Source organism: Eleutherodactylus coqui, chromosome 2 (assembly GCF_035609145.1).
Source record: "Eleutherodactylus coqui strain aEleCoq1 chromosome 2, aEleCoq1.hap1, whole genome shotgun sequence".
In the NCBI taxonomy this organism is placed as follows: domain Eukaryota; kingdom Metazoa; phylum Chordata; class Amphibia; order Anura; family Eleutherodactylidae; genus Eleutherodactylus; species Eleutherodactylus coqui.
The window spans coordinates 13,617,695-13,640,911 of record NC_089838.1 but is presented as its reverse complement, the minus strand read 5'-3'; the positions used below and the strand labels follow the sequence as shown (position 1 = coordinate 13,640,911).

At 45.1% G+C, this 23,217-nt stretch overlaps 2 protein-coding genes across 5 annotated transcripts in view; one reads left to right on the top strand and one right to left on the bottom strand.

Moving 5' to 3' along the window:
• CSF1R (colony stimulating factor 1 receptor) overlaps positions 1-8,912 on the top strand; it is a 75,752-nt gene extending 66,840 nt beyond the window's left edge. The window contains exon 21 of the mRNA XM_066590384.1: positions 3,949-8,912. Coding sequence (XP_066446481.1) covers positions 3,949-4,059 — 111 coding nt within the window. The 3' untranslated portion in view covers positions 4,060-8,912. The remainder of the gene's footprint in view (positions 1-3,948) is intronic.
• Positions 8,913-15,115: 6,203 nt separating this feature from the next.
• Positions 15,116-23,217, bottom strand: part of HMGXB3 (HMG-box containing 3) — a 70,892-nt gene continuing 62,790 nt past the window's right edge. For all 4 annotated transcript variants that reach the window (XM_066590380.1, XM_066590382.1, XM_066590381.1 and 1 more), the window contains exon 20: positions 15,116-21,784. In XM_066590380.1, the coding sequence (XP_066446477.1) occupies positions 21,305-21,784 (480 nt within the window). In that variant the 3' untranslated portion in view covers positions 15,116-21,304. The remainder of the gene's footprint in view (positions 21,785-23,217) is intronic.

Sequence of the window (23,217 nt, the reverse complement as noted above, 5' to 3'; positions counted from 1 at the left end):
AGAATACCTTATGGGCACTGATATTTTAGCAAATAAGGGGAAAGAACGCTCACGGAGTCCTGCTGCCCTTTGCACTTAGAAGGTACGGATGCAGGCAAGGCCCTGGTATTTCACATAATCGGTCATGTGGTAGGGCCTTCTCTATTGTCTGCACATCACTGCTTGAGCCCCATTGCTTTGGGTACCAGAAATTAGACCCCCACAATCATGAAGTGATTGAATTTGAATTTCCTGTCACTATAATGGAAACAGCCCTTTAACCCCTTCCCCTTTTGTAATGTAGAGGTGCAGGTTGGATATGAAGTGGGCTCAGGAGCCGAGCAGGCTGCACATACAGTGGGTGATGGCTGTTTGAAATAGCCGACATCCGCTTCCAAAAGCCAAGTTCAGAACTAATGCCGCATTTACAAGGGACAAGCAAACGTGATGTTACACAGGAGCGAGTAACACTGGCATTGCTTCCAGTGTACGGTCCAAGGAGCGGGCCCACAGCCGAGGAGATAGTGGGGTAGATAAAGGACTTGTCACGGGGCTCTACCATCTCCTCTCCTGGGGGTAGCTCGGGACCCAACCACATTACTGCTGTGGAAGATCACAGGGAAAAGCAACTGAACCTTATCTTGAGTCTCTTTCGTCACTTGTGACGCCACTGTTCCGTCCTCTCCGATGTTGTAATAAAGTAGTCCACACACACAGGGCAAACTTTCATGGACAAACCGGGAACGGGCGGTAAGGTCAGTTTACCCTAACTTCTTAAAAAAAAACAGCTTGACACAAGAGTTCTCTACAAAGGAAGTGTGGAAGAAGTGGAGGCTCTCAGGGCATTCGTACAATCCACAGTCACAGTTATCTGTGTAATCACGTTCTCCCGGCACAAATCTCTCTACACTGTGAAATCACTCACTTCTTCCTTTTTCTCCACTCACTGTGAAGCGGTCCCATTCTCTCAGCACCCAGAAGTAGCATCAAGGATCCCAGGGGTTTTCATGGGCCCGGGCTGAGCAGCAGGCAATCGCTCATCCTCTTCCATTCTCCACACACAGACCAATTCGTGTCTGTGTGTCTCTGTTGCAGAACTTCTTAGACTAGACTTCCAAAGACTAGACTCCCCCACATCGCATCCTTGCAAACACATATATATGACACAGTCACATGACACACAACAAGATACATTTCTCAGACATAACCCATTCAGTGCTGCAGAGGTGTAATACACATCAAAAGGCACACTACGTAGAAGACACTGACAACACAATTGCACGAGACAAACACATAGCATTTATGGAGGGGCCCCGCTAATTCTGGGCCACTACACAAGCATGGAGGCAGAACAGCCAGGGAGCGCTCTACCTCACCCGCCTCCACTCACTGTAAGCAGGCTGTTTACACTGGACGGTGCGTCATTCAGTTCTCTGCATGCATTTACACGGGACGATTATCATTCAAATTCCCACAGGCGCGCAGGAATTTGAATCATTCTAAATGATAATCGTCCAGTGTAAATGTCCCTTAACTCCAATAGCAGCTGTTTTACAGCTTACATACACTGTCAACCTTTACTGCAGCATGTACGCTGTTAGCTGGAGAGAGGGATGCGCCATCAGCAACCCCATTGCGGGGTACCATTAGTAGCCATGGTAGTCCTGAGACTAGTGAAGGCTCCCAGGGCTGCCATGTATTTAACCATGTTAAGCCCTGCTTGTGGCAAGGCTTAATATGTGAAGGTTAGAAATACAATTTATTACAGTACTAAAGTACTGCAGTACATTATAGCATGCTCACAAGTTCAAGTCTTCTAAAAAAAAAAGTAAAATTAAGTCAGATAATTATTTAAAAATAAAAACATTAAAAAGAAAATAAACACCACAAAAGCAAAACCTCACAAAAATGGCAGAACTGCATTCTTTTCAATTTCAGCACATTAAAATTTTTTTTAATGTTTTTCAATATATTATATGGTACATTAAATGGTACCATTGAAATATGCAACTGATCCCACAAACATAAGCCCTTATACAGCTATGTGGATGGAGTTATGGCTCTTTAGGCCTCATGTCCACGGGGAAAATCAGGCCCGCCGCGGATTCTTCATGTAGAACCCGTAGCAGGTCCCTCCTGCCCCGCGGACATGAGGCCTAAAAAGAAGAATAAACTTACCTGCTCCGGACGATGCGGATCTTCCTTCCTTCTCGGCCGGATCTTCTTTCTTCAGCCTGGCGGATGTGTTCGGCACACCGGCAGCGTGCCGCGCGCATGCGCTGGGCACATCCGCCAGGCCGAAGAAAGAAGATCCAGCCGCGAAGAAGGGAAGAACCGCATCGTCCGGAGCAGGTGAATTTAATTCAGGCGCAGCTCTCCGGCGGATCAACAGAAGCCTGCGGGAGCCGCCCCGCATGAGAAAGGACCATGTCCATTTTTTTCCCGCACGCGGATCCGCATCTGACGGGAAAAATGACATCTGCAGGTATTTAACTACCTGCGGGTGTCCAATGCATCCCTATGGGACGCGGATCCGCGTGCGGGAGGAACTCTGCGGATTTTAAATTAGAATTATGCCATGGACATGAGGCCTTAAGAGTGAGGAATTAAAAAAAACAAAAATGAAAGCGGCTTGTAGTTAACCCCTTCCCGCTCCAGGACGTACTGGTACGTCCTGGGGATAGCGCGAGATCACATAAGATCCCACGCTATCCCGCAGCGGGAGCCGACTGTCAGTCACAGCCGGCGTCCCGCTGCATCAGCAGGGGGGCATCGGAGATGCGCCGCCCGCTGTTAACCCCTTCCCTGCCGCGATCTAAGTAGATCGCGGCAGGGAAAGAGTTCACAGAGGGATCGCGCTCCCTCTGTGTCTCCAACCGACTTTCGCGATCGTGAGAGCCCGGCCTGTCACCATGGCAACAGGACGCCAGACACTGGCGTCCTGTATTGCCTGTGCCTATAATCGCTGTACAAGCGATAAGGCATGGCAGAGCAGTAGCTCTGTCATGCCTTATCACAGCGATCATAGGCACAGTGCTGCAAGTCCCTCAGAGGGACTCAAATTGTATTAAAAAAAAGAAAAGAAAAGTGTAAAAAAAAGAAAAATGTAAAAAAAAATGTAAAAAAAAACACTTTTTTTATGCTTTTTCTAATATTAGCATAAAAAAAGGGGGAAAAAACTAAAACCCCACATATTTGGTATTGACGCATCCGTAACGACGTGTAGAAAAACTTGAACATGCTTTTTATTTTGTACGACAAAAAGCGTAAAAGAAACGCTAAAAAACAGAGGCAAAATGCTCATTTTTAGCATTTTGCCTCACAAAAAATGCAATAAAAGTGATCAAAAAAGCCGTACATTCCCCAAAATGGTACCAATAAAAACTACAGCTCGTCTCACAAAAAATAAGCCCTTATAGAGCTCCGTACATAGAAAAATAAAAAAGTTACAGGACTTTGAATGCAGCTATAGAGAAAAAAAAAAGATTTCCAAAAAAAGGGGGTTTTATTGCAAAAAAGGGTAAAAACCTAAAAAAAAATAACAATTTTGGTATCGTTGTTACCGTACCGACCTGCAGAAAAAAATAAGTATCATTTTTGCTGCATGATTAACGCTGTAAAAAAAAAAGAAAAAGAAATCTATGGCAGAATTGATGCGTTTTCTCTCCGTTATCATAAAAAAAAATTTTTTACGATATTGTTTATGTACCCAAAAGTGGCACCGATAAAAACTACAGCTCGTCACACAAAAAACAAGCCCTTATACGGCCGCGTCCACGGAAAAATAAAAAAAGTTATGGCTTTTGAAAAATGGAGATGGAAAAATACCAAAAAAATTGCTTGATCCTCAACGCCAAAATAGGCCGTGTCATTAAGGGGTTAAAGGGTTAATTAAATAATTTTACCCGCGTCTTGTAATTATCTTTTAACTTTCCAAATTTTCGGTCCAACTTTGTTTTTATCTTCCAGGACTATAGAAACATCCTCCAGGGACAAGAAGAAGAAGATGATTGCGCGGATACGAAGTGTGTGGATTCCGAGGAGCCTCTCATGAAAGGGAACAATTACCAGTTCTGCTAGCCGGGGACGACCGCAGAGTCTCCGCAGCACAGAAGTGTTGGAGCGCCAGTATTAATCAGCTGAAGCTTAGATTGGGGCATTCATTTCATACTCAGTAAGCTAACAAAGCATGGTCTCTCTGCCATCACATCAGAGGGGAACGGGTAAAATGTAGCATTACGGTCGTAGCACTGGATATTTAAGGAATTACTGACAATCATTAACTGACTTATTTCTCTGCAGTTATTACTAGATTCCACCAGGGGGATCAAGAATAGAGATGGAACCAAAACCAATAAGGGGCAGGGCACTTTTTTACTATGAATTTGCAGTAACGGTATGGTTTCTACATTGTAGCAACATGTGGCTTTGTAATACTTTTTTTTTTATCAGACCAGGAACCGGCAGCTAAATGTTAATTATTACCCTGCAACCTGGTTAGAGGTTCCCCAAAAGATGATAATGCAAAAAAACGGGGCCCTGAAGCCTTAGGGGTCCCACTTTCCGCTATAAGGAGACCAGCTCTATAAAAGAAGTATAAGGCCTACTCACATGATGCTGTGTTAAGGTATTTTTGTTGATTGGCTTCAAGGACTGAGCTGAACAATGGAAATGGACCGTGTTAGGGCTCACACCCACTAGCGTTTTTTAACGTTGCAATATCGCTGCGTTTTAAAAAAAAATGCAAATGTCATTTTTTCACCGCTGCGATATCGCTGCTTTTTTATGCAAGTGTCAATGGGACTTTCTAATGTTAAAATCGCAAGTTTTTGCTTCTGCGATTTTTGTGTAATGCGATTTTAACATTAGAAAGTCCCATTGACGCTTGCATAAAAAAAAGCAGCGATATCGCAGCAGTGAAAAAATGCTAGTGGGTAGGAGACTTTAGGGCAAATTCACACCTGCGCTTGCAGCTCCAGTCTGATGTATTATTCTTTCTAGCACAAATGCTGGAAATGAGTAGAATCCTTCAGTCTCCCTATTACAGCCTTGTGTTTATTATAGCCATAGGGAGAAGACAGGAGATTTAAGGTCCAATGTCCACGTGCAGATTTTATTTATAAAATTCGTGCGTGGCTCCCGCACCGGAGATCCGTGTGTCTTGCCGCTCATAGGAATGCATGAGCATCTGTAGGGCAGCTAAAAGCATGCAGATGGGATATCTTCCCGGCATGCAGGTCACACGCACGGGAAGAAATCGCAGCATGTTCCATTTTGTTGCGGATTTTCCACACGAACGGCTCCCGCGGCTTAAATCGAAGACTATGGAAGTCGTCCGTATCCACGGCACAGCCGCAGCTGTTTTTGTGCTGTGCCGCGGATCCATGGGAGAGCAGGAGTTTAAAAAAAAGAGAAACCATGCACGGCGCATGAGCATGGCGGGCCGAGCACATCCGCTAGTCAGAAGAAAGAAGATCTGACCTGCACAGAGGTGAGCCCGCAGCATCCAAAGAGGTAAGCAAAATGTATTTTCCCTCTCCATGGCTGCGGGCCCACACGGATTCCACTGCGAGATTCAGCACTGCGCGTTCAAGTGGACATGAGGCCTTACTCTTATCTTGCTTACCTGAAATCACCTGCAAGGAGGCAGGGTAAGGGTTAAAACTCCTGTTTTGTCACTATGGCAGTAATACCCACAAATGAGTACTGACCAGCTATGTCAGCTCAGCAGCAGAGGGGAGTCTACTGTGACCCCCTGCAACTCTTAGTGATTCTACTGTGTTGAGGGCAGATGTGTAACTGGAAGCTCCTGGGCCTCAATGCAAGATCTTTAAAAAAGCCCCCCAACTACAATGCTTCAGTTATAGTGCTAGTCTCCTTATATGAGGAAGAAAGACCTTATGGGCCCCCTAAGACTCCAGGGCCCAGGTGCAATCGCATCTTCTGCTCTGTACTGCTATCTTCTTATGTGACAGAGGGGCTTTGGGCTGCATCAGGGACCAGGGTCTGGGTACGACTGCTACCTCTGTATCCCCTGCAGCTATGGTCATCTGTACAGTAGGGATGCAGTAGTTGTAGGGGGTCTCCGGGAGGGTAACATTTTTGTCTTCATGGTAATCAGAATGCGAATAACCGTTCTAATGACTACTAATACCTTATACCAAGTAAGGCAGCCTAGCTATAAACGATACTTAATAAGCTATATTGGTATATTTATTGGATTTTTGATTTGAAGACAGCAGTTATTAGCATAAAGCTTAGTGATCAGATATTACTTATATAGCACCTATAGCGGTAAGAGGTATATCCTATGTATATTCATATATAGATACTAACACAAACGTTACACATCTGCATAACATTGAAGGACAATAATCTTGCAAAATTAAAGATATTCTCAAACTTCTATAAATAAAAGATTTCTTAAAGAGGAGGTGTCATGTCCTCGTCCTGGTGGGGCCGGCTGCATAGCTTTGCAGCCACAGCCTTGCTGAATCTAAAACTTTCTTTCTTACAGGAGGACAAAAATCTGGAAATGCTGTATAAAATGCATGCCTTAATATCGGTTTCTACAAGTCTTATTGAAATAGGATTTATTATAATCCCATGTAATTTAAGTGGAGGTAATATGACACAAAAGCTGCCGGGGAGAAGTGAACATCAGCCCAAGCAACAAGGTTCAATTAGTTGGGGGTTGGAGCCACTCAGCTGCTGTTACCAACTGGCTCCCAAAATCACCCAGAGCAGGGCAAGAGGCGAAGAAAACACAAATTTGTCAGGGAAGCTCTCAGCAAGCCGGGGTCAAAAGGGCAGCTCAATGCTAATGGTTAAAATCCCATGCACTTTGTATGGTGTTTCCATATTTTTGTCCATACCCTGTATGTTGCTACTCTTTCTTCTATACCAGCTCCCTTAAGATTTGGCACTGTGAATGTCCAGTTGGCAGTACCCACTGCTCACTACTAATGACTGACATCAGATTTGATTGACAGTGAACAGTGGGGACCGCCTACTTGACATATCAAAAGCACCAGGAGATGATTAAGAAGAGCCAATACAGGGAAACAGGAGAAGAGCAACAAAAACAACAAACTGGTGATAAGAGTCAGCAAAACTATGCAGCCGGTGCCCATGGACATGAGGACATGAAGGTTCCTCTTTAATGGTCAGGATTTCATAATAGTTTGCCTTTTCATGAACTTAAAGGGATTGTCCACTATTGTCCACTTCCTTTATGTTAGAAGAGTCTCACAACAATAAAGTGATCACAGGAAATCCCATAGCTGTAATCTGTGGAGGTGTTCAATTCTCCTGCAGCTCCACCACAGGAGAAATGTAGCATTACACTGTGCCCAGATGAGGGCATTCAACAGGCACCACCCCCTCATTTATCAGAGCCATGCTTAGGGGTGTACAACCTGTGCACAGGGCTCATCACATGTCACTAGCTCTAGTGGTTTGGTCATCCAGAGCTTGCACCCCCAATCCCACACTACGTTCCCAAAGTATGAAAGCAATTCACAGTAATATTTAGGAAACTGTCTAATTTGGTCCCCTCATGGCAATGATATTTGGGTAGTGTGTGATTCTATTTGGGGGGGACAATACGGTAAACTTTGAGGGGGAAACACCAATAGAAATGACCGCACAGGGGTCCATTCAAACAAAGATGGATCGTGCCCCTTATTAACCCAAAATTCTCTAATAGTTTGAAAATGGATTTTCAAAAACAGACGACAACTTTAACTCCATATTTGATGGTATTCATCGTTACTAACCGCTACTAATGGCACTACGAGAAACAAAATCAGGGTAGGGCTTATTATCGGGTTAGGTCTTACTATCGGGTAAACACGGTATGTAGATATCGCCCCCAGTATAAAATAGTGGACTAGTGTAACCTTGATCAGTTCTTCCTTTCTATCTGAAACTTTTGACCTCTTTTTCATCAGATGGTCATGTGATCTCAGATCTGACCAGCTTAGATTTACTTGGGTTTAAGTGATCTGAAATTAGTCAGTTTCTCAGTTTGTGTGATATCATTGCATGGCCCCCTACAAGAGAAACTGCTTAGAGGAAGATACAGGCACTCCTATCAGTTATTGCTGATGATCACACAGTTATAACAGAGGAGATCACAGCTTATCCTCCTGATTGTATACTTATGATCTGCAGCTTATTTAGGGGAATATAGAAGGTAATGATAATTAAACTGTCCCCCCACTAGGCAAAAATGGTATATCCTCTAGCTAATACTCTACTGATGTATCATGGGACTGATGTGAAAGTGAAACAACAAATCTCCCCATCAGGATGGTGCTTGACGAGCATCAGACAAGTGTTGCAATGCATGGAAAGGACTACAATACACAAAAGGAGAGTATGACAGGCAATCAGGTGAGGGGCGGGAGGACAGGGATACAAAAATGTGTTTTCACTGGGGTGGCCTTTTAAATTACTGGATTAGATCAGAGGGCAAGATGACCGGGCGGAGCTTACATATTTTGTCCATGTAATGCAAGCAGAGTCGCTGAAAAATCTATAATGCTTGGACAGCTCAGTGTCAAAAGACCGGACCACCAAAGGACCCGATGGCTGATACTGCCAGAGCCGAGACTGGCATGGCGATCACACCACTGACAGAGGCAAAACCAAAAAACATGGAGGGAGCTCACCTTTAGGGTCGCTGAGGGTCGTGAACGACTAAGCGGCTAACAAAAACAACAAACTTAAGTTGTTAAATGGGCGTCCCTAAATATTGCTGTTACATAGTTACATACTACGGAGAAGCCCGATCTCGTAATCACCAAGTCGTTATTATTTCATGTTCCTTTATGTAACGGTATAATCTGATGCTTTTTTATTAACGACTTGTGAGAAACCACTAACAGTGTTGTGTTCATCCTGAATAAAGTCTGTACTTACTAAACTTGTATGCGTGTTGATGAGATTTATGCCGGAGGCGTTCTCCTTACCTGTAATACATCATGCAGTAATGATACCGATGCATTCACCTGATTACTTTTAGCCTCGGTTCACACGGGGCAGTTTTGTCCAAGAATGGGTCTAAAGAAGGAAAACTGTAAATTCTAGACTTTTCTTTTTGTATTTATTCCTTGTTTTGCCTAAGGGTGTCATAATCTGCATGCGGATGTAGCGGGGCAATAGAGTCTGTAATACGAGGGGCTGCTGATAAGTCTTTGGCTTTACCCAGAAAGAAACGAGATAGTGAGATGGAACTTTCCATTTCTTCCACATACTCTCCACTGATGCCAACACACTTCTTACATCGATATTCCAAGTTCTGTAGGCCTTGCAAAAAGAAGGATTTCGGTTGTGCCACAAACCAGTCATCCGTGGCAGCCATGGCATCAGAAATGGTGTGAAATTTGGTACCCTTGAGGTGTTTCTTCAGGTTTAGAAACAGATGATAGTCAGAGGGAGTGAGATCTGGTGAATAAGGTGGGTGGTCAACCAGCTGGAAGCCTAGCTCCACCAGTTTTGCCGTGGTCGCTTGTGCAGTGTGAGCGGAGGCATTGTCTGGCAGGAACAAGATTCCTTTGGACAGCTTGCCGCGCCTTTTGGCCTTTAGAGCTGCCTTCAATTGGTCCAAAAGTTCAATGTAATACCTTGCATTGATGGTGGAACCACTTTGAAGGTAGTCCACTAGCAGCACGCCCTCCTTATCCAGAACACAGACGCCATCACCTTAGTGGCTGAACTTCTTTGGGCAAGGAGAACCCCTGTGCCTCCACTCTCTGACTGCTCCTTGGTTTCAGGGTCATACAAATAAATCCAGGTCTCATCCATAGTGACCAGTTGATCCAGGAAGTTCTTATCAGTCCAGAAACGCTGACAAATGGACCGGGAAGTTTTCACTCACATGATTTTCTGATCTGTTGTCAAACATTTGGGGACCCACTTAGCAGATCGCTTCTTCATGTTCAGATGTTCATGGATAATGACACAATCACATTCACCAGAAATCCCCATGATGTCGGCTATTCCTGCAGCTGAAATTCATCGATTCTCCAGTATGAGGTTGTGCGCAGCATCGACGATCTCCGGAACAACAACCTCTCTCGGTCGTCCAGGACGTTCCTCATCATTGGTGCTGAAGTGGACGGTTTTTAAATTTGGCAACCCAGTTCTTAACTGTAGAATATGAAGGGCATTGATCCCCCAATGTCTGCCACATATCACCATGAATATCCTCCACGGACTTTCCTTGCAGAAACAAGAATTGTATCAGTCCTCTGCTCTCATTTGCTGTGACTATCGCCTTAGACTGCGCCATTTTGTTTTCCCGGGTGCCTAGATCACTGTTTCCATAAGGTACAAACACAAAATTTTGAAAACATATATTAGACACATAAGGCTTTCATGTGAAGTAACATTCGTTACCATAGAAACAAAAAAAGAACACAAAGCCAAAGACTTACCAGCAGCCCCTCGTAAAGTAAGGGACGATAGTGCAGGAGATGTAAACCTGGAGTAGAATCATGGTCTGTTAGTGTTGTAAATAGAAATCCTGGTCACATGGGTTCTCTGGTAACAACTGCTGCAGCCGCAAATATTAGAAGTAGGCCACATGCTTGAAGTAACTTTAATATACCTAATAAGGGAGATGAAACAATACCTCCACAGCGCCACCTATTGGAAGGCAGCAATACCTCTAGTTAATGTTAGACTCTTTATACAAGCCTTGAAACAATGACCAGGAATTGAAAGCAAAGCCAGACTCAATGTACAGACAACTGTTTCAGGGTTTTTGCCCTTCACAAGTGTGCAGTAGGATTGGGAGAGGCCTATGATGTGGGTCATGTATCACCGTCTAGATGCTTTTCCTAAGGTGAAAGGATAGCGTTTCTAAACTCCGCCCCAGGCCTCTCACTAGCAGTCAGACTCCTACTGCACACCGATGAAGGGCAAATCTCCTGAAACATCTGTCTGTGCATGGGCTCTGACTTTGCTTTCAATTCCTGGTCATATTACAAGGCTTGTATAAAGAGTCTAACATTCACTTTAGGTATTGCTGCCTTCCAATAGATGGCACTGTGGAGGTATTGTTTCATGTCCCTTTTTTTCATATTACCAAGAGGAGCATGCATGGCCTTTTTAAAGTCTTCTCACTCACCGTCTAGGTACTTTCCCTAAGGAGAAAAGATAGTGTTTCTGACCTTTAATATAACTTGCACACAGTCCAGTATTTCACAGGCTGACTTTCTCAGCCACAAGAATTGTACAGGAAGGGCTGGCAATGGCAGATGGCACTTGTCTTGGCATTTCTCTCTCTGCTATTTCATTTTTGGCACAGCAGCTTGCAGCCAGGACCACTTCCTCTCCTCGCTCAGAGTCCATACACAATCTCCTGTCTTCATATATCAGCTCATCACACCACTATGTAGCTACATTCTACATTTCCCGCTCCTATGTGGCGCCATAAATATGGAGCTAGCCCGTTTGGGAGGCAATGCTTATCATAGACTGATTTGATTTCTTTAAAATGAGCAAAATTGGCTTCCGTGTAATGTTTTTTTTTCCGTCTTCCTCTGGATCAACATTACAGTATAATAGGCTGAAGCGGATGGGTGGCTGTCTCTTTTCAGCCTTACACACTAGGTTACTGGATTTACAGATATGTCTTACAAAATAACTCCTGGGTCATACACAGTGCCCCAGTGACTTCTGTGGGGGAGTTGTGCGCATGCTCTGTGACCTGTGCAAAGAGGGGGAGGAGGTGAGCTATGACCATAACCTATTGTGAATAGGGGATCCTGAGCTCTCTATATATACACAGTATTGGGCAAAACTTTTAGACAGGTGTGGAAAAAGGCTACAAAGTAAGAATGTTTTTAAAAATAGAAGAGTTAATAGTTTATTTTTTGTCAATTAGCAAAATGCAAAGTGAATGAACAAAAGAACATCATCTGATGTGACCGCGCTTTGCCTTCAAAACAGCAACAATTCTTCTGGATACTCTTACACACAGTTTTTGAAGGAACTCCGCAGGGAGATTGTTCTAAACATTTTGGAGTCTATCTCTTCATGTAATCCCAGATAGACTGGATGGTAATGAGATCAGGACTCTGTGGGGACCGTATCATCACTTCCAGGACTCCTTGTTCTTCTTTACACCGAAGATAGTTCTTAAGGACATTGGCTGGATGTTTGGAGTGGTCGTCCTGCTGCAGAATACATCTGGAGCCAATCAGACATCTCTGTGATCGTATTGCATGATGGATAAATATCTGCCTGAATGTCTCAGCAATGAAGACACCATTTAATCCTGACCAAATTCCCTATTTGCTGAATTGTAGCCCCAGACTTGTAAGGAACCCCTAAGTATGCTTCACTACTGCTTGCAGACACTCAGTATTGTACGACTCTCCACCATGCTTCACTACTGCCCGCAGACACTCAGTATTGTACCGCTCTCCACCATGCTTCACTGCTGCCTGCAGACACTCATCACTGTACCGCTCTCCACCATGCTTCACTACTGCCTGCAGACACTCAGTATTGTACGACTCTCCACCATGCTTCACTACTGCCCGCAGACACTCAGTATTGTACCGCTCTTTACAATGCTTCACTGCTGCCTGCAGACACTCAGTATTGTACGACTCTCCACCATGCTTCACTACTGCCTGGACACACTCATCACTGTACCGCTCTCCACCATGCTTCACTACTGCCTGCAGACACTCAGTATTATACCGCTCTCTACAATGCTTCACTACTGCTTGCAGACACTCAGTATTGTACAGCTCTCCACACCATGCTTCACTACTGCCTGCAGACACTCATCACTGTACCGCTCTCCAGCCCTTCTGCTACAGTCAAGTATTTCCCATTATGACTCCTCAGTTCACCTGCTGCCATTTTTTTTGCCCCTGATTCCTAAGTTTTGATCATAGTTGAGTCACTTAGCTTTGTTTCTACATTGAATGAATGGCTTTTGGCTGCAATTCTTCCATGAAGATCACTTCTGGCCAGACTTCTCCAAACAGTAGATCAGTGTCCCCGGGTCCCACTGGCTGTTGCCAGTTCCGATGCCACTGCTGGACAGCAGATTTTGAAGGGAAGTAAGCATGATGTGTCTTCCATCTGTTGCACTTGCTCTCACTAAGTTCTCACTGTTGCCCATTTCTTTATGTTTCTTCAAAAGTGCTTGAGCAGCACATCTTGAAAACCCAGTCTTCTTACAAACATTTGCCTGGGAGAGAACTAGCTGATGCAGTATAACGATCTTGTTGTAGTGCTCAATCTTGCCAAGGTGTATGACCTGTGACATGAGATGGTCTTCCACAGCCTCACTTTTGTAGCAGAGTTTGGCTTCTTTCACATGAGCGCATATCGGCCGGCGTTTTCACGGCCAGCTGATATGCTCTGTGACCTGATGCAATAGATTCCAATGCATCAGATCACATGGGCGTATTGGTGAGATGTAAAAACGCTCGGCCGGCCAATATAGCGCCGGGCGTTTTTATGTTGGAGCCAAAACATAGTTCTGGAATTATGTTTTGGCCGGAATACGTCCAGCCACTGCACGGGCTCTTATGGGAGCCCATGGCAGCGGCCGTAGGTGGGAGGGAGTTTAACAGCATGGCTGCTAAACTACCTCCCTCTGTTCTCCCCCCCACCCATGCAGGCTTACCTGTCTTCCTCCCCTTTCGTTCTGTGCAATGGGAGGGGGCGGGGCGGGGGTGGAGTTAAGTGCTGGTCCACCTTGCCTCCTCCCATTGATGCTATGGACAAGGGGCAGGGTGGATCTAAGTGCCCGCCCTCCCCCGCCCCTTATCCATAGCCACCAATAGGAGGAGGCAGGATGGACCGGCGCTTGGCTCCGCCCTCATCCCACCCCCTCCCATGGCACAGAACGAAAGGGGAGGAAGACAGGTAAGCCTGCAATAAGGAGGGAGGGGAAATGGGAGATGGCCTGGTGAGGCCATATGAACAGGCCTGTGAAAACGGCCGGCCGCTATGCGCTCATGTGAAAGAAGCCTTTGGCTGTTTGTCACCCAGTTAAGCCTCCTACACAGCTGCTCCTGTTTCAGTTAATGACTGTGTTTCAACCTACACATAAAAACGAGGATCATTATTACCTCTTGGACAATTATACACCTGACTATAACCATAAAAAAATCCCTGACTTTTTGCTAGTGCCCCCAGAAGAATTGATGGTGTTTGAAGACAAAGGATGGTCACACCAAAAACTGATTTGATTTACATTTATTTTTTGTTCATTCACTTTGCACTATTAGGGTGCATTCACACGACCGTATATCGCCAGGTATTCACGCCGGCCGATATACGGCGTCTCTCTGCAGGGGGAGGAGGCTGAAAAAGCTGGGAGCAGTGCTCTTAGCTCCCGCCCCCTCTCCTGCACTATTTGCAATGAGAGGAGGCGGGACTAAGTTCCGGGAATTAGCTCCGCCCCTGTGCCGCCTCTCCTCATTGGAAATAGTGCGGGGGTTGAGGAGGCAGAGAGGGTGCGGGAGCTCAGAGCACTGCTCCCGGCTCTTCCAGCCTCCTCCCTCTGCAGAGAGAGATGCCGTATATCGGCTGGCATGAATACCCGGCCGATATACGGTCGTCTGAATGCACCCGTAACACTTATTTTTCAAAGCTTTTTCTTACTTTGCAACATTTTTTTCACACCTGCAAAAAAGTTTTGCACAGTACTGCAGGTTTCACCTTTCACTGTAATCGTGCCTGTGGGGATAAAGAGACGACTGCTGAAAAGTTTTCTCAATGGAATAGGAAGTGGCTGTTATTAGGCCCTAGTGATCAGAGTGAAAACTGCAGGATTTTGAGGTTTAAAAAATAAAATAAATAAATAAATATATATATTATATATATATATATATATATAATATATAGAGATGTCATAAAAAAAAAACTCTTTAAAAAATACCTTTGACATAAAAACCTAAATGTACACAATAGGTCATTTTCTGATGACACACCCCCTTTAAAATGATTGCTGTGGTAATCCCGTGAGTTGACGGCCATTCACAGCCTCCCCCTATAAAGAGAGTATGATAATTCTGGGAATATATAGAAGTTCTACAAAAGATGTCAAGTGACGCTATAAAAGAAGAAGTCAGGAACAAAGAACCAAAACTGAACGTTTTCAGAAATAAATAAAATTTACTGACACAGAACTAAAAAACGAAGACAATATATAAATAATAATGTGCACGGAGAGAGAACAGCGCAGCGACTGCCGCCACTAAGTGATGTTACAATGGAAATTTCAATGTGATTTGCACTTTGATCACAAATTACATTTAAGGCAGAAGTTAAAGGGGACCCGTCCCGTCCCCACACCACCTTACGATGGCGCTGTTGGGGGATGCGATGGATTTTTTTATACTCATCTGCTCACCGGTGTCCCCCTCTGAAATCGGTGTGCGGCACGAAACTTCGACTCTTTTCAGAGTCCCATGCTTGTGCTCTCCCATATATTTGTATAGGTCAGATGTTTGTGCCACGCGCCGACTCCAGAGGGGGACAGGGGAGCGAGGTAAGGGGGTGGGGGAAGTGGGGGTTGGGCGGAGTATAAAAAACACATCACCCGGCTGCCTGTCACCCCCCTAACTGCATTGTAACTTACTTTAAGGTGGTGCGGAGACATGACAGGTTCCCTTTAAAGCTGATATTCATTGCTTAAAGTGTGTCTGTCATGAAGATGTCAGGGCCCCGCGGGCTCCTGAACGCAGATGGAACACACTATGAACGTCTTCTCGGATAATGTTATTTTTTGGTATTTTTATTATTAGTTTTTTTTACAACCTTCAGACTTTTTAGTTTTTCTTTATGACTTTCAGACTTTTCGTTTCTTTCCTCGCCCATCTTACAGACATATCACAGAGGTGTGACATCACAGCAATCTATAGTTGATCTATTTTATCGTTCCAATGATTAAAAATCTCCTGACGTTTTGGGTTTTCAGTTCCTGGCTTATGTGTCTCCACGGTAACAGACTTCACCCTTCAGTCAGTCACTTCTTTCTACCATATACTTGGTAGGCCAGCAAGAAGAATGGGATATATAAGAGGAAGCGCATCTGCAAGATCAGACTACACAGGGTTTGTTTGTAGTCTGTTACCATGGAGACAGATCTGCACAGGAGCTGTAGACACAAAACAGAGCAATTTTAGAAATAGTCTTAATTTTAAAAAAAATCAATTTTTCATTTTAGATGCAAGAAAAAGTGGTTGCAGCCTAGCCATGATGAAACAGATGCATGTTTAATGCCTGGGGCTCGGGCTCAAACTTCCCTCCATAGGTTAACATTTGTAACAATAACACTCGACATTAACAATCATGTACAGGACTGTGAGGTATACATAAATATGACAAACGAGGCAAGAGGAGGTCATAAAGTGCTTCATTAAATACAAGTACAATGTTGGGATTAGAATGTGTTCCGATTTGACAATTTGGTGGTAATTTTTGGACAAGTCCTTTAATACTATGCCTGTACATCTCCCTGCACTGAGGACTCCGGTGCATTGCTCATGTTTAAATGTGGTTAGAGGAGAGGTCTCTCCAGCAAAGCAAATACAAGTGTATGTATTCTCTGGGACGTAACTTCCATGGGCCTCAGGCCATCAACCAAGAAGCTTCTATCAAAGCACTAGCTTGGCCCCCATAGCTGCTGCACCCATGGTAGAGGGAACTGAACTACTGCTTTATGTAACAGCTCGGCTGTTTTTGGATTTAAAGGGGGTTTCCAGGTTCTAAATAAATGTAATAACGTCAATGACTGCATCTAACATAATAAATGATCCTACCTCGTCCTCCCCCAGCCTCTCTAGTCCCGACGGTCCCTGCTGGCTTCTGACTAAAGGCCCATTTACACCAGACGATGATCGCTTAAATATCGCTAAAAGGCGATCAGTTTAGCAATAATCGGTGCATCTAAATATGCGCCCATCGTGCACTGCTAGCTGATCGTTAAATGCAGTCCAACCTAAAAATCATCCTTCAGCCTTATCAGCAGTTCTCCATGGGGAGTGCTGATAGCATTATTTCCCATCGGAGAACAAAGGATCTCAGCACAGATAAGAGCCCTTGGGCTATTAACTGCTTTCAGCTAAGGCTTCATTTGCACACTTAATTGCTCTTAAGTAGCTACTTAAAAGTTTATGCAAAATGATCGCTCAAAGCTGTCACTCAATCTGTCATTTGGGAGATCATCAGCTGGTGTAAATGGGCCTTAACCCTTTCCAATCCAATTTGTATCCTGGTTTTCCTAGGGGGTTAACTCTTTTTCTGCCGTTATACAACGGCGCTATATGCTGGCTAAAGCCAGTACTGCATGAGGTGACACGTTGGATAGGCTCCGACGGCAGAGAGGCTGGCAATATACAGTAAGAGAACCCCGATGGACGTCTTCCAACATCAGAGCTGTACAGCCTTAAATCATAATGTCGTCAGACAGTGGATTGGAAAGAGTTAAGCACTGACCGCTGAGGCTAATCACTGTCCTTAGTGGTACCAATACTGAAGCCAACGATAGGCCACAGTGGCCATGTGCCCAGAAGCAAGCGGAGACCAGGGAATAAAGGCTTTGATATTATTTTAGAAGCAGCCACTGATGTCATTACAAATTTAGTCCTCAGACAACCCATTTTTGTTTACGGTCGACGAGACCAAGCAAGGTCCAGTGTGCACATAATATAGTATACAGCACATATACCTGCACCACTTTGGACTTGCAGTAAAACCTATGCAATATGTTAGGGATTTCTTTTGTTGATCTTCAGAAGAAAAAAAGCGTCAACTATGTTTTTCCCAAAAACATCATCACTTCTCGCCATATTGTAACTCAACCCCTATTCATGATATGCTGCGATACCAGACACGGCCTGTGGACCAAAGTGGGGCTATTTCTGGAAAAAAAAGTTGCTTTTTTTTTTTTTAAACTAATTTTAGACAAGCCCTTTAGTCTTGCCCCAAGTAAGAAGATGGTACGGCTACCATGAGTCACGTGGAAGGAGGTACATCAAGGGTCCGATTTCTTTCTACTACAGCTGGAAACAAAGCAGAAACAACATGGAATGAAGTGGGAGATAAACGCTTGGAATTGTACTGTAGTCACCAGCGATGAAAGTTGGTGCCAAGGACACTGGGTTACTATAAACAGGCGGGTACTTAGCGTGTGGTTGTATAATAGGCTGTGCGATAACACCTTTGATGAACAGGATGGCGCTCCCTGGCGTTACTATTGCCACCAACTTCGTCCATCCATTGCGGTCGCCCATCTGTAACATGGTGCTGCTCATCCTGCGCATTCGCAGTACAAGCTCTGCATCCCGCTACCGCATCTTTGTCACTTCGTTGAGGGACGAGCATACGCAGGGATCGTCACACGCCGGCTGTTTAAAGTGCTCTGAAAACGGTCACACCCAGACACCCTGCGCGTACCCGACTCTCAGGGGAGGGACAGGGAGGCGGTAGAGGAATACAGAGATTGCACTGCGCATGCGCGGGACGGGTAGAAGTCAGGGGACACTGCGCATGCTCAAGCAATGAACAGGAGACTGAAATGGATGGGTGAAGCAGGCAGCAGTTGTAGCACTGGGGGGCGCCGGCATGTACATCAGAGGTGCATACCTTCATACTACGGCATCATTTTTAATAGGTGCCAATACAAAAAAAATAATTTTATGTCTCCTGCTAAAACACACATAAATGATGTGGTGGCCCAATCTCTTTAAAGGGTTATTCCCATCTCGGACATTTAGGGCATATCCACAGGATATAGATGTCGGATTTGGATGCAACCCCCACCTCTGTTGGCAGAAGGGGGTCCCCTGACCCCATCCCGGCTTACCACTGTATCTACTGGTGTCTGGGATCACAGAAACAGAGTGGCACAGCCAGCTTGACAATTTTCACAATACTGGCTACCTCTAGCGGCAGCGAAAGGGCCAATATTCCCATTTCAGCCATGTTTAAAGGTCATTTTTACTTTTACGGTGATTTGTCACCGGAGTTACGCTGCACTGAGTAGTGACAGCAAGGTGGGTAACTTAAAGGGGTTCTGTCACTAAAAAAGAAAAATGCTCTACTTATCTATTCCTCCCCCATCAGTCTACTTACCAGATCTTCACCTCCCTTAGCTTCTCCTGTCTCCTGCAGTCCCGGGGCTCACTTCACCTCCAGCTGCCTGATTCTGCTTCTTCCTGTGAGGTTATGTACATTAGGTTGGCAGTCTGCCAATGTACTTTACGTCACAGGTCAGCAGGAGGACTGCCTATCTTCTTCAGAGATTGCTCATGCGAGCTAGCTCTGAAATAGATTACAATTCCTTCCTAGGCAGTGAAGCTACAGCACAGGGATGTGACCTTCACTGACCCAGCAGGAAGGAGTTTGTGATAAGCAGCCTTCATAACAAGCTGGGCCCAGACTGCAGTGAGCTGACCTGGGGCACTGGAGAAGCTCAACCAGGAGAAGATGTGATAAGGAGACAGACAGGGAAGGAATAGGTAAGTTTAGATAATTTTTTTATAATGACAAAACCCCTTTAATGCTCAACTTGCAGCAGTTTCTATAGAAATTACCCTTTATTAGGTGCAGAGAACTGAGTATGGAATCCAAGTATTCTCCTGTAGCTAATTGACAGCTTTCTCCCTACTACTGTGCATAGAGAGAAAGCTGTCAATCAAAGGCAGGTGAGTGGGTGGATCCCAATGCTCATGAACACTGCAGGACTCCACAGCCGACCCATCAGTTGGGAACTCCATGCTTGGATCGTCCTGTACCTAAAAATTGTGATTTTATGGAAACCGCTGCAAGACAAGCAGTAAGTGAGACACTGCGATACCACACAGCAGACCGGCAGCAGGAACCTGGAGACAAGTTACCTTTCAGTTTTTTCTTCATGAAGATTATATTTTTCTTCTTAAAGTGGTTTTCCTACTACCTTAAATACTTCCTGGTTGTTGCTGACCAGGACATGGGACTGGATAATGGGAAGACCCCTTTAAAATGTTTTTGCAGGACCTCAGATAGGTCATCGGTGTTTGACCGGTGGGTGTCCGATGTGCCGATCAGCAAAATGAAGGGACAAGTGATCTGGCACCAATCGAAAGCAACGATCACAGCCGGCATCAGGAGCAAAATCGAAAGACATTGATTTCTTGTCTGCTCAGCTTGAGGCCACGCCAGAGCTCCAAACTTGTACAAAGACTGTGGGGGGAAACGTTACTTAGACCGGCATTTTATACGTTGGTCTAAGTAATTACAGATCTGGAGGGAAGTGCAGCTGGTTTATTAAGGGCCGCACACCTCTTCAGAAACTTGGTGCAAGTCTGGCCAGTCTTGTGAAATCTACGTCATCTACAAGGTGGCGCAGATTTTAGGTTTACTTTATGTCGTTTCTGGTGCAAATTGTAGTAAATCCAATGGCCTGTGAGATCACACCCCTTTTAGTTAAACCCCTCCCACTTTTAGTAAAGTGCCAAGCAGGGCACAAAAAGTGCAAAGTTGCAAATTTTTGCACAAGTAGGTCTTGCGCAAAAATGTGTGACTTTTTAATGCTAAAACATTGGAGTAAAAAGGTTTGTGAATTTTGCTGTGAGAAATTTTGTAGCCCTCCCCCCCCCCCACATTCAAGAGAAGGACAATAGACAAGTGTGGCTCCCCTCCTGGAAGAAAGCCGCTATGTTTTGCTACTCTCTTAAAACCCCTTTAAAAGGGGTTATCCAGTTATAGACGACTGATGGCCTATCCTATGCATCCTAGAGATCAATTGTCTATTGAGCTGCGGCACTCATGGACTTAGCTGATTTCTGCAGGAAGCAGACAGCTCTGTTCACACTGTAGTGGTCAGACGTGGTACTGCAGGCTAGGTTTGCATTGAAAACTAAAGAAATCTTGGCCTGTAATACCAAGTCAGGTCACAACACTGAGAATGGAGATAGTTGCTTCCTGCAGAACTCAGTTCAGGGCAGGAGTGCATTGGCCCAGAGAACAGCTGATCCTTGGGTGGAAGACACCCACCCCAGACTTATTATTGATAGACTACCCCAAGGATAGATCATCATTAGTTTCCAACTGAACAACCCTTTAAATGCCAAGCAAAGCTGGTCTGGCTAGAAGATAACATCTGCCACCCAGATCAACCCCCTAGGTCGTCACCACATAAACCATCCTCAAAGTGCTTTTTTCGTTTCCCACCATTCACGGCAGTTTTCAAAATTTCCCAGTCACTTGAACAAGACGTTTTCCGGGAAGCTGATTGTCGCCATCGTAAGTCCAGAAACATACAGAATCTGTAATGCTCAATACTAGATTTTGGGCCGGATCACGCAGAACTTGGCTGTTCCAACAATACGTCTTCTTCCGGGACGCCGTCTCCTAGTTCAGTTTTAATTTGTGCAACGCCGAGTCGGTACAGAGCGTCTCTGATCACCACCTCCCCAGGCTGGCAGCTCTGGACAATGTCATGAATTTGGCGGTTCACAATCTCCCGGCTGGTCAGGAAGTCGATGAGCCTATTGTAGAGGTAATAGTGTGTGACGTTGTCAAAGTTAATGGGGTGGTGGCGGATGTTACTGGTTTTGCTATCTCCAATGGCTGTGATGATGGCGCTGTAGGGCTCCATCTCCCGGCACAATGAAAGGGAATGGTGGCGAGCGGTTGGGTCGCTGGCTCCATTCTGCTCTGCCACTGCGTGAACGATTCTTCGGGACTCCGACTTGGTGACGGGATGTAGAATCGAAGGTTCGTTGCCCATCATGTCTACGTTGTAATGTCTGTCTAAGAGTTCTGGGCAAGACACATACTAGGGCAAAAGGGAACAACGTATCACATGTTACACCGCAGACAAGGGGCATTTTTGGGACAGCATAAACAGCAACTTTGTTACTTGTCCTAAATATCGATTTTTCAACTTTTTTTAAGATCTCTACTTGAAGGCTTGCCTTCAAGCACAGCATTCGTTCCTTCCAGAGGCTACGAGTCTGTCCTGGTCCCGGCAGGTCACAGAGGTGCTGGTCTTGTTACAGTACAGTTATAAGAGATCTCATTTGTATCAAGCCCGGAACCCGAATCATGTGACCAGGACCGACTTACAAACCTCTGGAAGCAACCGATCAACGGTTACATTCAGTAACAGCAAGCAGAGATTTTGAAAACCATCAGGAATTAAAACAGTTAAAGGGGTTGTCCTGAGGCAAAAGTGAAAATTTTTGTTTTGCCCAGTCCCCCTTCTAAAGCAAACATTACAATTTACACGTTTAAAGAGTTTTTAAAAATGGTTTATACTCACCATTCCAGCGTTTCATGAACTTATAAAAGTTCATCTTTAAAGATGGCCGCCGGTCCTTTCCCAGGGATGCACTGCGGTTTTCTCCCATGGTGCACCGCGGGTCTTCTCCCATGGTGCACTGTGGGCTCTGTGTGGTCCATTGCCGATTCCAGCCTCCTGATTGGCTGGAATCGGCACACGTGACGGGGCGGAGCTACGCGATGACGCGTAGAAGGGGCGGAGGCAGAACGCCGCTCGTGCCCGGACCGACCAGAAGGGAGAAGACCCTTCTGCGCAAGCGCGTCTAATCGGGCGATTAGACACTGAAATTAGACGGAACCATGGAGACGGGGACGCCAGCACCGGAGGGGTAAGTGAATAACTTCTGTATGGCTCATATTTAATGCACGATGTATATTACAAAGTGCATTAATATGGTCATACAGAAGTGTATAGACCCACTTGCTGCCGCGAGACAATCCCTTTAAAGTTGCAAAACATCACCGTACAAGAAAAAGCTTTACATGCTGATGTATTTATACCCAGAATGGCCACTTTATTAGAGCCATCAGTCCTCTCCCAGCATGGAAATTAGTGCAGCATAACATCACATTACAAGTTTGTGAATCCACGTTGCTGGACTAGTCAGGCCAGGATTTCACGACAATCTTGTGGGGTTTTATCATGTAACGATGTGGAGAGAATACTGAGAATAGTATGATGGAGGAAAGACATCCAGTAAAAGGGATCAGAGGAGGATGTCAAGAATCGATCTGACCAAGACCCCGTGCACAGTCTAGGAAACCGCAGTCAAATGCGAAAGTGGTGCTCCAGCTAATGTGTCATCTACAACAGCAGATGACCGGCTCCAGCACCATTGATGTCCGAAGGGCTGTTCACACCACGTTTTAGCCATCTATCACACGTATACGGATTAGCAGCGTGGCGTTCCCACTGATTTCTGTCAG